This window comes from Hesperophylax consimilis, unplaced genomic scaffold (genome assembly GCF_061612785.1).
Source record: "Hesperophylax consimilis isolate HC1 unplaced genomic scaffold, BYU_Hcon_1.0 scaffold_37, whole genome shotgun sequence".
NCBI classification, from domain to species: Eukaryota; Metazoa; Arthropoda; class Insecta; order Trichoptera; family Limnephilidae; genus Hesperophylax; species Hesperophylax consimilis.
In genome coordinates this window covers 709,906-730,403 of record NW_028301267.1, presented here as the reverse complement: position 1 = coordinate 730,403, position 20,498 = coordinate 709,906, and the positions used below count along the sequence as shown (strand labels likewise).

At 35.5% G+C, this 20,498-nt stretch overlaps 1 protein-coding gene across 3 annotated transcripts; it reads left to right on the top strand.

Moving 5' to 3' along the window:
• The first annotated feature begins 6,288 nt into the window (after positions 1 to 6,288).
• On the top strand, positions 6,289 to 16,491 carry LOC149409051 (uncharacterized). Of its 3 annotated transcripts, none has more exons than XR_016305283.1 (2): positions 6,289 to 7,494; positions 8,813 to 16,491. XR_016305283.1 is itself a non-coding variant. In XM_089650201.1 (2 exons), exons 1-2 carry the CDS (start codon positions 7,292 to 7,294, stop codon positions 12,390 to 12,392), a joined length of 1,239 nt encoding a protein of 412 aa, XP_089506327.1. In that variant the 5' UTR covers positions 6,703 to 7,291; the 3' UTR covers positions 12,393 to 16,491. The 3 variants fall into 3 exon arrangements, 2 of the variants coding, with proteins under 2 accessions (XP_089506327.1, XP_089506328.1); XM_089650201.1 differs by having other exon boundaries at positions 6,703 to 7,494; positions 11,357 to 16,491; XM_089650202.1 differs by lacking the exon at positions 6,289 to 7,494 and having other exon boundaries at positions 8,215 to 9,775; positions 11,357 to 16,491.
• Positions 16,492 to 20,498: the final 4,007 nt, after the last annotated feature.

Here is a 20,498-nt window from a genome sequence, read left to right as displayed (position 1 = left end):
GAACCATGTTTTATTTGTCAATTATGACTTAAGAAAATCAAATTAGCAACTATTTACTTTTGAAATTTCAGTAGTGCCAACCAAAAAAAAAAAGTGTTGCCATATAATAATAATATTTTTTTACAAAATAGGTTAGGTGTTTAGTTTGGGTTAGAGTAGGCAGAAGAACATGGGAAAAATGTATTAGAATTAAATCACAAACCAGTCTATACAAACCTAGCGTAGCCCACAAACTACTTGAAAACTGGGATATAACTCTAAAGGGGACGCGAGCAGGCGTTATTAAAGGGGCAATTTTGTGTAACAGGAAATAACATGGAAAAAAGGTATTAGTATTAAATCACAAACCGTCTATACAAACCTAGCGTAGCCCACAAACTACTTGAAAACTGGGATAAAACTCTAAAGGGGACGCGAGTGGGCGTTATTAAAGGGTCATTTTTTTGTTATAGAAAATCACAGTTAGGTTAGGTTATATATATACATAAATTAAGTATTTACAAGATTTTAAATAATAAACTACCAATCTGGCAAATGATATTTAATTTTTAGAATTTTCCATGCATTGATATTATTATATGGCAACACTTTTTATTTTTTGGATGGCACTACTGAAATTTCAAAAGTATTAAAAGTTTTTAATTTGATTTTCGTGACAAAATATGGCGGCGGACTGTCCGAATATGGTGATAATATCAGATCGCGAAGTGCAATTTATTAAATTTTGATCGGCTGTATCTCCCTCAATTTATTCTTCCGCGCCTTAATTATTTTTTTAATGAATTTCTACACACTTTTTTAATCTAGAAAGTGCATTTTTATTCAATTCCCAGAGTTTGGCGTGATCTGCATTCCTCCCCCCGTCCCCCCTGATCCTGACCCTGTTAATTTTGATAATGACATTGCTAGCGAGGTTGAAATAATGACTGATTCCTCTACTCCCAAAAAACGAAAAGTTAGCGTCCTTCCGAAAAAGGAATCTTCTCAGGTTACAGTTCCTGTAGAGACTGTCGCTCCTCCACTCGCTTCACTGTACCCGACTTCAGCAAAAGCCCCCTTCATCGTGTATGTGCAAAACAACACACAAGGCCACTCACTGCATCCCCTTGATTTCGGTAAATTTGTTGGAAAAAAACCACTTGGCATTTCCCCAGGTGGTATCAGATCCGAAGGAAGATTCCGCATTTGTGTAGAGTTCACAACTGCACTCAATGCCAATAAATTTATAAATTCCATTGACTACCTCTCTGCCAAAAAATACAAGGCTTACATCCCTTCATTTAATGTCTCCCGCATGGGTCTAGTGAGAGGTATCCCCACAGACCTATCCGAGGAAGAACTCATCACGGAACTTATTATCCCAGCATCTTCGGGGAAAGTTTTAAAGACTAGGCGGCTGAATTATAAAGATAGAACTTCCGATTCTATAGTTTGGAAACCCTCCCAAACTGTAGTTCTTACATTTGAAGGCCAATCTCTTCCCTCTCATGTGTACCTTTTCCACAACTCTCTCCCAGTGGAAATTTATTCATACCCGACAATTCAGTGCTTTAACTGTTGTCGGTTCGGCCATTCCAAGCAATCATGTCGTTCTTCTCCTCGCTGCTTTAAATGTGCAGAAAGTCATTTAGCAGAGCAATGCCCCTCCCCTTCCAACCCCCCTACTTGCATCAACTGCTCAGGCTCTCACACAGCCATAAATCCATCCTGCCCCGAACTTTCACGCCAAAAAAACATTAAAAGTTATATGGCTTCCAATAGCGTATCATACTTCCATGCTTCTAAAATAATAGCTCCCTCTAAAAAATCTTTTGCTGAAGTCGCCTCTCAACCCCAGTTAACTCAAAACATTATTCCTCCAAACTCGTCATACAGGAAGACTGTAATGACAAAATCTGCTTCTCGTCCTCTTAAATCCCCCGGATATGATCATCTTGGCCATAACTCCCAGCTCTTGTTCCCAAATGGTAACATCAGCTCCCCATTTCCACAAAATACCGTCTTTCCTAACACCAATTCTTTGAACTACAATTCCTTTATCCCTGATTCAAATCCCAATTCCTCAAACAACATCATTTCTAATGACAATTCTAATATTATTCAAACTCTCATCATGTTACTTATTTCTATAATTAATAACAATAATTCCCTACCGTCCAACGCTGCCTCTATACTCTCCTCCTTAAATTCTCTTGTTTCCAATGGCTGCCCTGACAGCAGGGATTCTTCAGTGGAATAGTAGAAGCGCCTTCTCCAATAAGGCTGACCTCATCCGCCTTCTACAATTACACACAATTTCTATTGCTGCCATCTCTGAGACTTGGTTTAAACCATCTCAGCTCTTCAAGGTGAGTGGCTACCAATGTCTGCGGGACGACCGCATTGATGGGAAGGGTGGTGCAGCCCTTCTAATCAAAAACTCCCTGTCCTTCACCCCTATTTCCATTAAACCCCCAGATTCATCCTTCCAGTTAGTGGCAGCTACTGTCTCTAATATTACGTTTGTATCCCTCTACATTCCCCCTTCTACCCCATTTGACATTTCATTATGGATCCACATGTTTAGAAAAATATCTTCTCCCCTGGTCATTCTGGGTGACTTCAATGCCCACTCCCCTCTCTGGGGTTCTTCATCAACGGATCCCTCAGGAATCAAAATAATTGACTTTATGGACTCCTTGAACATGTGCCTTCTAAATGACGGATCCCCAACAAGGTTAAGTCTACCTGGGCAGAGCCCTAGTGCGGTGGATATAACTCTTTGTTCCCCAAGTATATATCCAATAATTCCCTGGAGAACTTCATCAGACCCCTGCGGCAGTGACCACTATCCAATTATTATAAATCTGGCTCAAGGGTTAAATACTAACCTCTTTAAAAGAAAGCCAAAATTTATCACAAAAAAAGCCGACTGGTGCCATTTTAGAGAATCTGTCCAGGGTCACACCCTTTCCCTGCCTACACCTTCTTCAGATAACTGCACCTCCTCTTACAAATCTTGGTCTGATTCCATTCTAAAATCTGCAGACAAATCTATTCCCAAATCATCCCCTGTAAGCACGAAGGCTCACCCTCCCCCCTGGTGGGATGAAGAATGCCTTCGAGTGCTGAAGGAGAGGAAAGCGGCCAATAAGATATACTGCCAACAGATGACAATGGAAAATTTCTTGAAAGCCAAGAATGCCCAAGCTGTTGCTAAACGTACATTCCGTTTTAAAAAAAAAAACAGCTGGCGTAATTTCTGCACTAATATATCCCCTGCTACTCCAGCGGGGGAGGTTTGGTCCATGATTCGCAGGTTTAGGTCTTCCTTTTCCCTGCCGAAGTCATCTCATAATTCTGGTATTTGGATTTCTGACTTTCTTAACAAAATTGCTCCCCCTTATGTACCTAATCTTGACGAAGTGCCTGTTTTATCTTACTTCCCAAATTCTTCATCTTGGCTAGATGCTCCATTTTCCATAGACGAGTTAAAAAGAGCCACGGAAGACCTAAAAGACTCAGCTCCGGGCAATGACGAAATCTTGAACATATTCATCCGCCACACTGATGACGATTCCCTTTCCTACTTTCTCTCTCTCATCAATATCTTTCTGGACTCTGGTATTATTCCCCCGGACTGGAAAATTCAAAAAATCATTCCCATTTGCAAAAGTACCAAAGATCCAAGTCTAGGCTCAAGTTACAGACCGATTGCTCTCTCTTCAACACTTTGCAAAGTAGCTGAAAGAATGATTAAGAATAGATTAGACTGGTTTGTAGAGAAAAATCATATTCTTCCCCCTTCCCAGTTTGGATTTAGAAAGGGTAAAAGTACCCTTGACAACCTTTCCTCTCTTGTTACAGATGTCAAATTAGCGTTATCTAAAAACGAATATTGTATTGCAGTATTTTTAGACATCTGTGGAGCATACGACAATGTAAATATACCCATTCTTAAAGAAAAGTTACTGGCGATTGGCATTCCTCCTAAATTGGTTCAATTCATTATCAATTTGCTCTCCGAAAGAACTGTTTTTGTAGATGGATCCGAATCCTCTCCCCACATAAGACAAATATTCAAAGGACTCCCGCAAGGGTCTGTCTTAAGCCCGATTCTGTATAATATTTACACATACGATCTGGAAAAATCTATTAATTTTATGTGCAACATACTCCAATATGCTGACGACTTAACGTTTTACAAAATATCCGCCAATCTTTTCATCGCAGCATCAGCAATTAACAACGCTCTTAGAAAACTCTTGGCTTGGTTAAATAGTAATGGTCTTGAACTTTCCCCTGCCAAAAGCAAAGTTGTCATCTTCACTCGTCGACGAAAGCTTCCGGATATTCAGGTAATATTTGGCGATGAAGTGATCCCTATCTCGAAGGAAGTTAAATTCCTTGGAATGTTTTTGGACTCCAAGCTTACTTGGAACTCTCATATAAATCACGTTGTTACAAAATGTGAAAGCAACATCAATCCCCTCAGATTTCTAGCAGGAGTGTGGTGGGGATCCCACCCAGCTTCATTAAAACTTCTATACAATGCCCTCATCCGAAGCCATCTCGATTACGGATCTTGTCTGTTTGATCCAATGTCCACTTCAAATTCTCATAAATTAGATAAAATCCAGTCAAAATCACTTCGCCTTGTCTTAGGAGCCATGAAATCTTCTCCAATCAACGCAATGCAAGTGGAATGTTGCGAACCTCCCTTACATATAAGAAGGCGATGCCTAGCAGAAAAATATGTTTACAAAACATGTTCAATAACATCCCATCCCTTGATTCCTATACTTCAATCCTTAAAGTATGAGGTTAATTCAAATCACTTTTGGAAAAATCATACCCCTCCCCTTTTTTATGATTGCTACAACTCTTTCCTGGATTTATCTACAAACACCTATCTCAATGAATCTCTTCCCTTATACTCATACCCCTATGAAAGCCTTACTTTCTATCCGAAGGTCCATCAATTTATAGGAATAAGTAAAAAAAACATTAAAAACTCAACTCAATTAAATAATGCAGAATTTAACACAATTATTGAAAACAACTGGCCAAACTACATAAAATTTTTCACAGATGGCTCCAAACTCAGTCAGGACTCCCATTGCGGGGCCAGTGTCTATGTTCCTCACAGAAAATTGTGTTTCCCACACAAACTTCCCAAAGAATGCTCCATTTTCTCTGCTGAATGCATAGCTATCATAGAAGCTCTTCTACTCGTCAAATCATTAAATATTAAAAACGCACTCATCCTTTCAGACTCGCTTAGCTCACTACAAAAAATAAGCGCATCCCCACTCAATTCCAGTAGCGACTCTCTAATCTGCTCGATCAGGGACCTACTGCATTCCTTGTCACTGGTTCATGCATCAGTGGTCCTAGCCTGGATACCGGGACACCTCGGTATTACTGGGAATGACATGGCTGATCATATAGCTAAGGAAGCCACTGCCCATGGTCCATTAAGTGATATCCCTATTCCGGTTAGAGACCATTTCCCTATCCTAAAAATTAAGTACCAACTCCAATGGTCTTCTGAATGGAAAAAATCTTCTTTGATAAAAGGTCACCAGTACTCATTAATTCAACCTTCTATTCCTGTTAAGCCCTGGTTTCACAAATACACTACCATGCCTAAAAAATATATTTCTTCCTTAACCCGAATGCGGCTGGGTCACACTTGTTGTCTTAGCCATCTTGCCAGGTTCCACATAGTCAGTTCGCCGTACTGTGATTGTGGGTCAGAGGATACTCTGGACCATAATTTTTTTGAGTGTCCTATCAATGACCAATTTCCAAACTTCATGCATGAATTGGTAAAACTTGATATTAAATTGCCTACCAGTATTCCCTGCCTGCTTAGTTTAAACACTCCTGAAATTTACCATTTGTTGGCAAAATTTATTTATAAAAATGGCCTTAATATCTGACCATAATAATAAATATAAACCAAATTTCTTTCACTTTCATTTGTATTCACTTGTTCAGGTTCCTATTTTCATCTATTTTTACTAATCCCAACTCTGCATATTTTGACTGAGTTAAAACACTATTCTTTATGCATTTGTATATTTTTCTTGATTCTTTTATTGTATTTGTTTATATTCATATCATAGAACTGTTTTAAAAAAAATAATGCTTCTAATTTTGGAAAAATCTGTTCTTTTAAATAACAAAAAATGCCCACTACTATTGTGCACAGGTTCCTATTTTTATAATTTAGTAATTACCCATTATTACCAGCTCTGTATTGTTTTTGTCAAGTTATGTTTATGTTACACCCATGTTATGTTTATGGTAGGTTTATGTTTATGATATGTTATGTTCATGTTATGTGCATGTTATGTTATGATATGTTTATGTTATGTTCATAGTATGTTTGTGTTATGTTTTTCTTTATGTTGTTAGAAATTGGAGTTTGGTTGGCTTTGCATAGATGTCGCTGTGTGTATATGCTTGCCTTTCCAACGGACTGAAGTTAATAAATAAGTTGATAGTTTTTTCAATAGATGTCGCCATAAATGCTCCCCTGCTAAAAGTCAATAAATAGGTTGATTTATAATTTTCTTCCTCTTCTGCAATAAACATTTCTGGCGAAACAAGTGGGTTTAAATTTCTACCTGGATCCAAAATTATACATTGGACCTTCGTGCCGCATCCGTATTATCGATTGAATCGCGGATGATAAAAGAACCAGCAACCATCTTCAACATCCAACATCAGAGGGGATCTTCAGAAAAACGGGCAAGTGACCATATCCCATATACCTACCTTATTTTCCCAGGCAGGAGAGCATGATTTATTACACAGCCGTATTTCTTTGTTTGTTTTAAAATTGAATCGGGCTGATTGTTACCAAGTGTTGTTTGAATTGATTTCATACCCATCATCGAAATTGTAGTAAGCAATAATAATTGTTACAACAATATAAAAAGAAGTTAGAATACAAAGCAAGTATTTTAAATTTCTTAAAAGATTTATTACGAGCGGTTATATTTGAAAATCCGTTAGTTTAAATTTCGAAAGTTACCGCGAGTCGGTAAAAACACCAACCCAGCCGCGAAGCAAGCTGACGCATGCGCGGTGGAGATTGTGGAGAGAATAACAATAGTGTCAAATTGTTTTCTTTTTGACAGCCATCGAGCTGTTGCATTTATAAAATTCAGATAAAATTCATTGTTTATCGGTTAATTAGTAAAGTTCTGTGATCAAGGACAGTGCACGTGTAGTGATTGATTACAAGTGATTATCATTTGACAATACGTTCTGTGAATACCTCCTTTCTTGATATTTAAAAATGGATCTCAAAACTTTGATTAACCAGCGTGGAATTTGCAAGACGAAATTAACTAGGTTCAATGAATATATAAACGGTGATAATTTGTCGCAATCTGAAATTGAAGTCAGATTGAAGAAACTTGAACCAATTTTAGACACTTTCGACTCATTACAAGATAACATAGAAGCAATTTCGCCGGAAGAATTAACCAAAACAGAAAGGCAAGCATTTGAAAATTTATATTATAATCTTGTTGCTAAGGCTAAAGATAAATTGTTAAATAAAGTTCAGAATACAACATCACATAACATACGTTTGCCTATACTTGAGTTGCCAAAATTCAATGGGAGTTACGAAAATTGGTTGAATTTTCGGGATACTTTTGTTGCCTTAGTTGAAAATAATCCATCTTTAGAAGTTATTCAAAAATTGTATTATCTGCGATCATGCCTCGAAGGTGACGCAGCTAAATTATTAACCTCACTTCCAAATAACCAGGAGAACTATCATACTGCATGGGAGATGTTAACTTCTCGCTATCAAAATATAAAAATTATTATACATAAGCACGTTGAAGCATTATTTAAATTGCCTGAAATAAAATTTGAAAATTCCGTAGCATTAAGGAATCTTATCGATGAATCCGAACTACATTTAAAATCGTTAAATAAGTTAAATATACCCACCGAAAATTGGGATATCATGTTAATATATTTATTGTCGCGAAAACTAGATAGTGAAACTCGACATCATTGGGAAGTATTTGCCACAAAAGAAAATCTACCCACATATAAAGAGTTTATAAAATATTTATCAGATCGAGTTCAGATTTTAGAATTTGCTGGAATTACTGAAGGAAAATTTAATCAAAATAAAACTTTTCCTTTCAAATACCGAAAAGAAGCTATGATTTCTTTAACGCCTCAAATGGCAAAATGTATTATTTGCAAAGGCGATCATAAGGTTTATAATTGTAAAAAATTTTTAATATTAAATACTAAGGATAGAATTATAAAGATACGTCAAGTAAATGCGTGTTTGAAATGTTTGTGCTTGGGTCATAAGCTAAAAGAATGTAAAAGTAAATACAATTGTCGTATATGCGAAAATAACTCGCACAATACTTTGTTGCATTTAAAAAAGGAAACAGATAATTCGAAGTCTCAGGATAAGGATTCACCATCAACATCAAATAATGAACCTTTAGTTACAAATCACTCTACGAAAATATCTAATAGTTTTGTTTTGTTATCTACCGCCGTTATTAAAGTGTTGAATAATAACGGAAATTTGATTAAGGCTAGAGTTTTATTGGATAGTGGTTCTCAATCCAATTTTATAACAGAAGAATTTGCAACAAGGTTGCAATTAAAACCCAAAAGGGCAAACATACCGATTACCGGAATCCAAAACAAAATATTGAATATTAAAAATAGCATAAATTTAAGAATTTTCTCGAACTATTCACCGTATGAAAGAGACATAGAATGTCTCGTTTTGAAAGAAGTAACAAGTCATCTGCCGCAAATTTCTTTACAGAAAAAGGATGCCAACATACCTGATGGTCTTCAGTTAGCGGATCCTGCCTTCTATGAAACAAGCTCCATAGATATGCTACTCGGAGCGGAAATCTTTTGGGAAATTATGAAGCAAGATCAACTTCGAAATGGAGACTCAGGACCCATATTACAGAGAACTGAATTCGGATGGCTGGTGTCAGGACCCATCGTCACAACAAAAATAAAAAGGCCAGTAAAATCTTGTCAACTATCATTAAATATAATCCATAAACAGATTGAAAACTTCTGGAAATTAGAAGAATTCCAACCGGTGAAGCACCGGAGCCATGAGGAGCGAGCGTGCGAGGAGATTTTCAAGGACACTTATAAAAGGAATGACAATGGTCGTTTCATGGTAAGCTTACCACAGCGCCCCTGTGTTAAACAGTTGGGAGAAACGCTGCCCATGGCGGAAAAAAGACTTTGCAATTTGCAAAGGAAATTTTCTTCAAATCCTGACCTGATGAAAAAATATAAAGAATTCATGCAAGAATATATAGACTTGGGTCACATGACCCGGTGCGAAGCACCTTCTAATGAAGATTGTTATTTTTATTTGCCACATCATGCAGTATTGAAAGAATCGAGCACTACCACTAAGACTCGAGTGGTATTTGACGGTTCAGCAAAATCATCCAATGGTATATCGTTAAACGATGCTCTCATGATAGGACCTGTTTTACAGAAAGATTTAGCCGCACAATTGATATGTTTCAGAAAACACCAGTACGCGATAACAGCCGACATTGAGAAAATGTACAGGCAAGTATTGGTGCGACCCGAAGACAGAGATCTACAGCGAATAGTATGGAAAAATTTCCCGGAGGAGGAAATTCAGCATTATCGACTTAACACCGTTACCTACGGTCTGGGGCCGTCATCATTTTTAGCAACTAGATGCCTCCAGCAGCTGGGAAATGAAAATATATCATCAAACCACAAGGTCAGTCAGATTATAAAGAATAATTTTTATGTGGATGATTTAATTACTGGAGATGAAACTGAAGAAAACTGTTTAATAATTAAAGAACAACTAATATCTATCATGGCATCCGCTGGGATGAACTTAAGGAAATGGCGGTCGAATTTGCCCTCGTTATGTTCGAAGGAAGAAAACATGTCAGATATGATTATTAGTACAGATTCAAATGACAACAAAATATTAGGCCTGTCTTGGAACAATCAGCAGGATAATTTCCTATACACAGTGAAGTTATTAAAAAATCCAATTAATAGCAAACGACAAATACTGTCATGCATTGCGTCCATATTTGACCCATTAGGATTAATAGGTCCTGTTACTGTTATTGCTAAATTATTGATGCAAAAATTGTGGCAGGCAAAGCTTCAATGGGATGAGCCTATTCCATATGATATGTTGAAGACATGGGAAGCATATGTGAATGAACTGCCTCAATTAAATAATTTAAGAATAGGTAGAAAGATAATATGTCAAGATCATGTAAATTTACAGCTACATGGATTTTGTGACGCCTCAGAAAAGGCATATTCGTCCTGTGTTTATATGGTGTCTACTGACAAATTGGGTAAGAAGTACTCCAATTTGATAATGTCCAAATCACGGGTAGCGCCTTTGAAAAGTGTATCTCTACCCAAGTTAGAATTATGTGGAGCCGTATTACTGACAAGACTGGTGAACTACATTAAAGATGCTCTATGTACTCCGGATATACCTACTACATACTGGTGTGATTCCCAAATAGTACTGTGCTGGATCAGGGATCAGCCAGTAAGATGGAACACTTTCGTTGCTAATAGAGTGGCGGAAATCCAGGAAACCAGTCAGCCGGAGCAATGGAACCATGTACGGTCAGAAGACAATGCAGCAGACGTGCTTTCCAGAGGAATCGGCGTTTCACAGTTATTAATTTCCAACATTTGGTGGCATGGTCCAGATTGGCTGACGTTGGATTCAGCGTGCTGGCCAAATTCCAACTCATTTTGTATTGATCCACCAGAGATCAAAACAAGCTCGGCACTGTTGTCTGCTGTGAAACAGGACTGGGACATTTTTGATAGATATTCCAATTTTTCCAAATTACAGAGAGTAACAGCATACATTAATAGATTTAATTTTAATTGTAGAAACCCTTCGCAGCGCCGCTATAGTAAATTGACAGTGAGTGAGTTGGAAAATTCAGTAAACAAATTAATATCTCGGGCGCAATCATACTGTTTCAGAGACGAAATTCGAGCTTTAAATAATGGAGGTAATATACCTAGGAATAGTGCACTAAAGTCATTAGATCCTTTTATTGAAAGGGATCTAATTCGTGTGGGGGGAAGGCTCTCCAAAGGTAAAATGGTAACCGAAGGCCAGCAGCACCCAATTTTGTTACCTTCGCATCATAAATTAACAGAGCTAATTGTAAAACACTATCATTACTTGAACTTACACTCGGGAACGCAGTCATTATTGGCGTTGATTAGAATGAAATTTTGGCCGATTAAGGGAAGGAATGTTGTAAAAAAAAATAATAAAAAAATGTATAATTTGTTATAGATGTAATCCCAAATCCGAACAGCAGTTGATGGCCGACCTGCCAGCTGAAAGAATAACTGAATGTAGGCCATTTCAGATAACAGGAGTGGACTACTGTGGACCAATATTAATAAAGTCGGGTATTCACAGAAAATCACATAGCGTTAAATCATATATTTGCTTGTTCGTATGCATGGTCACTAAAGCCGTGCACTTAGAAGCTGTGCTGTCCTTGAGCGCAGAGAGTTTTTTAAACTCTTTGAAACGGTTTATCTCGCGTCGTGGTAGACCAAGCAAAATGTTCTCGGACAATGCAACCAATTTTAAAGCGGCTAATAATGAACTAAGAGAAATTTATAATTTTTTAAATATGTCTAATGATAAAATTGATAATTATTTATCCACATTAGGAATACAATGGCAATTTATACCAGCTCGTGCGCCGAACTTTGGGGGGCTCTGGGAGGCTGGGATAAAGTCAGTTAAGCATCACTTAAAAAGAATAACCAGTATCGCTTCATTAACTTATGAAGAGATTAATACGGTGTTGTGTCAAATTGAATCTTGCTTAAACTCCAGGCCACTGTCTCCCTTATCAAATGATCCTTATGACCTTAATCCCTTGACTCCCGGTCACTTTCTAATAGGAACTAGTTTGGCGGCGATTCCAGAACAAAATTTGGAACATATCACATTCAATCGATTAAACAATTACCAAAAACTAATCCAGATTGTACAATTTTTCTGGTCGAGGTGGCGGAAGGAGTACTTAGCAGAACTTCAAACCAGAAGCAAATGGACCAATAGGAATCAAAGGCAGATGCGGTCTGGCGACATGGTCGTAATAAAGGAGGACAACGTCCCTTCTTGCTACTGGAGGCTGGGACGTGTGAGCGCCGTTCATCCTGGCGCTGATGGAAGAGTTCGCGTGGCGACCATCATCACGTCGAAAGGCATCATCCAGAGGGCCATATCAAAGATCTGTCTGTTGCCAATAGATGACAACGAGGAGCTGAAAATGTCGACACCCCCACCCAACGGACCAGACGCTGAGTAAGCGCAAAATAAAAAAAGGTTTTGTGCAAAACAATATAAAAAGTTTCGTGATAAAAACAATATAAAATTTTTGTGTATTATCATAAATAAAAATAAAAAATAATAATAATAAATTAAAAGAAGATAAGGAAGAAATAATAATAAATAAAAGGTAAAAACAGTGCATAAAAAAGTGGATAACAATAAAACTTGCGAGTTTGATAAAAAATGTACAAAATAAAAAAAAGGATTGTAGATCCGTATATACCAAGAAAAAAAAAAAAACACTTTAAAAATGAACGCTTATAAACCGAGATAGCCTGCTGGCTATATGTAATTTCAAACTACACAAATACATCTGAAGAAACTAATTATAAATGTGGTAATGAACTATAGAAAAACACAAACCCTTAAGAAGGATGACCAGGAAACCAGCGCTCCATGTTGTGTTGTCTATATTATTTGTTTTATGTTTGATTATTGTTATGATTTCTGTTAGAACAAGGTTATTGGAATTATCTTAGTTGTTAAATTATAGTATAGAATAGCTTAGTGAATTGCATGAATTTGATTTGAACGAAAGTAATAATTTTAATCTCATAATTAATTTGTATAATTTTAGTTAGTTTGAAATTGTCATTTCGTTTTTAGAGTAGTCTTATGTTTAAACTTATGCTTAGAAATAGGTTACCTATTATTTCAAATATTTATTGTTAATCAATTTTTTTTGTATTAACAGTAATAGTAAATAATTACTATTTTTGTTTCTTCCAAATTAATTTTGGCATATATGTAGATATTTAGCTGCTTAATTTTTATTCTTATGTTTTGGGGTTTGTTTCAGAAAAAATGACCTCCAATCCTTTTTTCGGGGGGAGTTTATGTTAGAAATTGGAGTTTGGTTGGCTTTGCATAGATGTCGCTGTGTGTATATGCTTGCCTTTCCAACGGACTGAAGTTAATAAATAAGTTGATAGTTTTTTCAATAGATGTCGCCATAAATGCTCCCCTGCTAAAAGTCAATAAATAGGTTGATTTATAATTTTCTTCCTCTTCTGCAATAAACATTTCTGGCGAAACAAGTGGGTTTAAATTTCTACCTGGATCCAAAATTATACAATGTTTTATAATCACATTTGTTTACTCCCATATTCTGTGTTTGTTTATAAGATTGCCAATTTCATAATTCTATTTTTAAAAAACGCTACTAATTTTAGAAAAATCTTTGGTTTAATAACGAAAAGCGCCCACTTATATTGTACACAGGTTCCTATTTTTATAATTTTGTGATAATCTACTGTTACCAGCTCTGTACCGTTTATGTTAAGTATGTTATGTTTATGTTATGTTATGCTTATGTTATGTTTATGTTATGTTATATTTATGTTATGTTATGTTTATGTTATGTTTGGTTTATTTATGTTACGTTATGTTATGTTATGTTGTTTTATCAATGTTGTTTTGTCAATCATGTCAATTTTATCCTGTAATTTGTTGTATTTATTAATAAGAAAAATGTTGTAATGTATGGCCAAGATCACTCTTAATGGGTGAAAGCCAAAATAAAGAATAAAAAAAAAATAAAAAAAAAAACTTGGGAGTCGCTATATGCACAGCGACTAGTCGACAGGGGCGTGGCCAACATATCCGAGCATACCCGAGTGTGTTCCGAGTAAATTGTTTCTCACTGCCTGTAATGCAAAATCAGAGTGGTTTATTTATGGCAAAATCAGTGAAACGCGGTGGGCAGGGGCATTTAACTAAGCTTTGGCCTTGAAACTCATTTGAAACCGCCACGCCCACCTCAAAATTCTTGTAGAAAACGAATAATATGGCTAAAAGCCAATGATATATAACACCCATAGTGGACTAGATCGCCAACCTGGCGGCCATTGCCGTAGGAATTTGAAGCCATCTTGAAAGAGTCAGATTACGGCGGGAATTCAAAATACATGCATTCTATCGTACATTAAGAACATATTTTTATGTAGTATATTATCAGTTATAATATACTACATTATATTTTTATTACTATATTATTAGATTCATGTAGTATATTATCAGTTATAATACACTACATGAATATACATTAAATAATGTTAAATTAATACCAGTATCACATATTCGTGACTTGGGTGTAATATTCGATGAAAACTTGTCATTCATTGAACACATCAACTACATATCTAATAAGGCTTTAAAGATGCTTGGCTTCCTTTGCAGAACTTTAACTAATATTAACTTAATTTTAACCCATGAGACGTTGTTGATTTGCACGGATCGAACCTTCTACAAGCTTCCATTTTTTCAAAGACAATAACAAGCACTATTTCGTTCTCTTTCTGACATAAAAGAAATAATTAATTTTTAGATGAGAGGAAGAGAGATATATGCATTTTAATAATGTGCGGTCGTTCTGGGACAAATATGGTCTTAGGAGAGTATAATGCGCGCACGGCATTTGGGACTGTTTGGGTCTTAGAAGGTCCCAAGGGTTAAGTCCATAGATTGTATGAAAACCCTCTATATTTCATTAGTCAGAAGTCAATTGGAGTATAATTCACCTATTTGGTCCCCTTTATATAAAGTTCACTCCAATAATATAGAAAGAGTTCAGCACAAATTTCTTAAGTACGTAAATTTTAAGCTCGGAAGTCCTATTGATTACATTAATAATGTCAGTTTGATAAATCAATTGCATCTAATAACACTGTCTGACAGGAGAATTATTTCAGACCTGGTTGTGTTACACAGAGTCATTAACAACTTAATTGATAGTCCTGCCATCTTTGCCACTATTAAACTACATGTGCCGACTAGGAATACAAGACAAAATATAACATTTTTCTGTAATACATACTCGACCAACTATCAGACACACTCACTGACCAATAGGATGCATGATCTGGGCAACAAGTATGGGGGCGCTATTGATTTATTTATTGACTCCATATATAGAATTAAGCATAATCTACACCAACACTTTGTTGAATCCTACAAATTAGAGTAGCGTTGGTAAATTAGTTTTAATGTTTTGTCTTATATGTAGTGTTGTTGTAATTTCTTTTTTACTTTATGTTACTCTTACGTTTTACTAATATTGCTTCATATTTTTTAATATTTTCTTATTATACTTGTAATCACAATTTTACAAGTGTGTATTTTGTACCTTCTTTAAAATGGATTATATCTATTTACTGTCAATATCTCCTGTATAATACATATTCTCCTATGTACACTGCATCATGTATCACTTCTATGTAAAAGCCTTTTTAGGCGTATATATATATATATATATATATATATATATAAATAAATAAATAAATATTTGTTTAAACATCTTTTTATGAAATGTATACTATATTTCTAATTAAATTCTAATTTTCTCTTCTTGTCGCGTCTGTTGGTGCAACCCCATGCTGCACACGCCACAACCATGGTTCAAGCAATCCAAAATATTTAATTAAACTTGATAAACTTGCAATCAATTCTCTATTATACACAAGCAGGCAAATCACGGCTGACCTTTACAAGATGGCGGATCGGCTCTTCAAATCACTACGGGCGCTGCTATACGGGAGGTAGGGTGATTGGCGATCTAGTCTACTATGGGTGTTATATATCTATGCTAAAAGCTCAGATCTCATTGGTGAGAACAGAAGGATTGGTTTGATCTCTCGCTCTCTACCATAATGACTCGTGTAACAGAAAGAGATGACGGAATTTTGCCGTTTGACAGTATCAAATCATTCAAACAAAATGAGAGTGGTTTATTTATACACGCGGGTTGTCATTTGCTGCCGAAATACTATCATTTCCGTCGAAAATATTGCGTTTTAAAGTTGTTCGTGATAAAAATACAATATAAGCCAGTATAGTGTCAGCGAGTTACAAACATATTATATTCAACCTACCTACGTAAGTTCAAGTTTAAAGTGAATAAACAGTTTTAGGTTATTCGTTCGGTTTTTTGAACAATGCTTCATACTTGACATATGTCTTCCTCCACAACGTATAAATGTTATTTATTATATCGATAAACTTATTCATGTTATTGATTATGTCATGTGTTATCCTGTATTATCTTATTGTTTTGGTGAAATTAAAGATTTTTAAACATATGTAACCATGAGTTCATGAGGCTGAAAAATGTCGGAATTTTTCGACGTACTGTCGGACAATCATGTTTTGGAAATTTTCTTCAGTGTTTTTGCAAATTTCTTGTCATTTTGGGTTTCTTCTTCTCAGATTAACAAGTTTCATCTTAAGGAAATGCACTGTAAAAGTTTATTTTCTAATGGCCTTGAGTTTCCTCTACCTTGTCTACTGCTCTGCTCCGCACGGTAGGTACTGCTCAGGGGGGTATAACTCCGAGAAAAAAGTGGGTCAGAAAAAAAAGACACGGTAATCTCTATGGGTGACTTGTGACGTATATTTTCCACAAACCAATACGAACTTCATGCATGTTTATAGGCCGCTGTCATTGGCCGATTTTAGGCTAGCCAATGGGTTGGCTCCGAATGAGAATTATATTGTCTATGGTTACGCCTTTTTTATAGTTTCTATCCTAGTCGATGGTGAGTATGTGTAGTAGTGACGTATATTTTTCAGTTACTGACTTTTATCTTTGGCAAACATTAGGACCCACGGGCTCAGTACTAAAAACCCAAAGATATTGATCTAGTGAGTGGTTCATTTATGGTACTGCTTGTATATCTGTGGGTACTGTATAATTCTGTTTGATACAAAAAGCCGGAAGATATCGATCTAGAGAGTAGAGGTGAGTCGTACTAGCTCTTCTTGGTACTTGGAACAATTGGTACAAATATGAATAAATACCTAGTCCAAATACCTGTTCCCTAGTATTTCACTTGCTCATTACATGGGGGGGGGATTGTTAAAGAATTTCTAAAAAAGTAATTCCCGTAAAAAAATGTGATTCCCACAACGACTTTTCAAATCCATTATGGGGGGGGGGGTTGCTAGAGGATTTCAATTTCAATGGAGCAAAATAAAATAAATTTTTAAAACTTTATTTATTTCTCTCCGAACGAACCGGTTTCGGAGATTCTCATCTTACCTAACCTAATTAATTTGATAAATGAGTCTTAGCACGGAAAACTTGCTACCTAAATAAGAGGCCCCAAGATGTTAAATTATTAAATGACTGTCATCCCGTACAACGAAAGCGAATTTTCATTTTATAATGAAAATTAGAATGTTAAAATTTAAATTTCCTTGATATCTAATGGATTTTTTTTCCGAGGTGCAAAGTCTCTTGTTATGATGCAGATTGGTTTTATAGTAATTGAGGTGAAACAAAAGGACGACACAGTGGTACTAATAAACATGGACGGAAATAAACAACATGGCCAACACAGATACATCAAAGAACTAAAAGAAGTGGTTTGACATAAATTTACTTCTTAACGCTATGTTTAAAAAAAAATTATTATATACAATTCTGCATAAAAAACAAGGAACACTAAAGAAAAATAAATTATAATCTACTCTAAGCAAATACACAACAACATATCTGCAATATCTTGTGTTTAGTGATAGAAAGCCAAACAGAAATAAAATACCTATACATTACAGTAGACAAATTAATGGATAAAATCGTCCACACACATTAACGTACTCAAAGACAGAGTGAGGAAACTAAGATACATCATAGATTCAAAAAAATAATAATTAAAAAATAATTCCACTTAAATCATATAGGTACATATATTCATCAGAATTTCTGTTTAAAGAATTTAAAGTCAGAAAACTAAATGCATTATTTTTATATCACGTAATTTTACAAATTTACAATAGACAAGAAAATAGTCTAAATAAAACTGCACCTTTTAAAATAATAGAAACCCCAGATAAACATCAACTCTCACAACTCGAAAAAGTAATTAAAAAAACAGTGCAATTCAACTATAAATATCTTGGAGTGATTTTTTTTAATACACTATCAGAAAGTATTAGAAATAACAATAAAAATTTTAAATACCACCTTAAAAATACACTGAAAATATAAACAGAATACTCATAGTAAAAATAACGAACATAATATTACACCCCCACATACACAAGCCAAGCTTTATTATGGTGGTGCATCTCAACAACAAAGATTTTAAATGCCAACAAAGAACACAGTGAAAATATTTTTATTATAATATTTTATTTCTAGATGGCGCCACTTTCGTTCACAGTTCGCACAAGATAGCTTCCAATTTTCGAAAGCGAGAAATAATACATTAGCCGTGCACTAATTATGTACACTAGGTAGGAAGCGCCCGGCCGGACCTCGTCTCCGGCGATGCTTTTGTACTCTTGCTAAAACCTTTTTTAACTGGTGGACGCATACTGTCGGAATTTATTGACAATACCAGTCAAGATCGCGATCTACTAAATTCAGTATCATATCCTTTCTCGCTTACTCACCTACATAAGAAGAGTGTTTCCCTAATATTCAAAGATTAGGGAAACACTCTTCTTATGTAAGCGAGTAACGAGATGCCTATACATATGCCCCGCCCTCGGATGAATACGCGAGACGCGAGACTCGCAAGACTAGCAAGACGCGTAAGACGTCCAATACTCGCAAGACGTGCAATACTCGCAAGACGTCCAATACTCGCAAGACGTGCAATACTCGCAAGACGTACAATACTCGCAAGACTCGCAAGACGTGCAATACTCGCAAGACGCGCAAGACTCGCAAGACGCGCAATACTTAAGAACAAATACTAAGTACGAAAGTCTCTTTGAAATATCTGTTCCAAACATCTGTTCTAGTAAATACGCTTCACCTCTAGTCTTGAGTGTCTTCCACTAATCCACTAGAGGTGAGTCGTACTAGCTATTCTTGATACTCGGAACAATTGGTACAAGTATGAATAAATACCTATTCCAAATACCTGTTCCCTAGTATTTCACTTGCTCATTACAAGGGAGGGGGGGGGGGTTGTTAGAAAACTTCTAAAAAAGTAATTCCCCCAATAAAATGTCATACATGTTATTCCCACAACGATTTTTCAAATCCATCATGGGGGGGGGGGGGTTGCTAGAGGATTTCAATTTCAATGAAGCAAAAATAAATTTTTAAAACTTTGTTATTTCTCTCCGAACGAACCGGTTTCGGAGATTCTCATCTTACCTAACCTAATTAATTTGATAAATGAGTCTTGGCACGGAAAACTTGCTACCTAAAGAAGAGGCCCAAAGAAGTTAAATTATTAAATGGCTGTCATCCATACAACGAAGGCGAATTTTCATTTTATAATGAAAATTAGAATGTTAAAATTTAAATTTCCCAAATGCAGATTGCCTTAAGTAATTAAGGTGAAACAAAAGGACGACACAGTGCTACTAATAAACATGGACGGAAATAAACAACATGGCCAACACAGATACATCAATGAACTAAAAGAAGTGGTTTGACATAAATTTACTGCTTAACACTATGTTTAAAAAAAAATTATTATATACAATTCTGCATAAAAAACAAGGAACACTAAAGAAAAATAAATTATAATCTACTCTAAGCAAATACACAACAACATAATAATATCTGCAATATCTTGTGTTTAGTGATGGAAAGCCAAACAGAAATAAAATACCTATACATTACAGTAGACAAATTAATGGATAAAATCGTCCACACACATTAACGTACTCAAAGACAGAGTGAGGAAACTAAGATACATCATAGATTCAAAAAAAATAATAATAAAAAATAATTCCACTTAAATCATATAGGTACATATTCATCAGAACTTCTGTTTAAAGAATTTAAAGTCAGAAAACTAAATGCATTATTTTTATATCACGTAATTTTACAAATTTACAAAGAAAATAGTCTAAATAAAACTGCACCTTTTAAAATAATAGAAAACCCAGATAAACATCAACTCTCACAACTCGAAAAAGTAATTAAAAAAACAGTGCAATTCTACTATAAATATCTTGGAGTGAATTTTTTTTAATACATTATCAGAAAGTATTAGAAATAACAATAAACATTTTAAATACCACCTTAAAAATACACTGAAAATATAAACAGAATACTCATAGTAAAAATAACGAACATAATATTACACCCCCACATACACAAGCCAAGCTTTATTATGGC

Excerpts from the sequence above, each read along its gene's own strand:
- LOC149409051 (XM_089650201.1), top strand. The coding sequence starts at position 7,292 with ATGGATCTCAAAACTTTGATTAACCAGCGTGGAATTTGCAAGACGAAA. Across the intron at positions 7,495-11,356 it reads GAATTAACCAAAACAGAAAG|ATGTAATCCCAAATCCGAAC; the intron begins GCAAGCATTTGA and ends AATTTGTTATAG.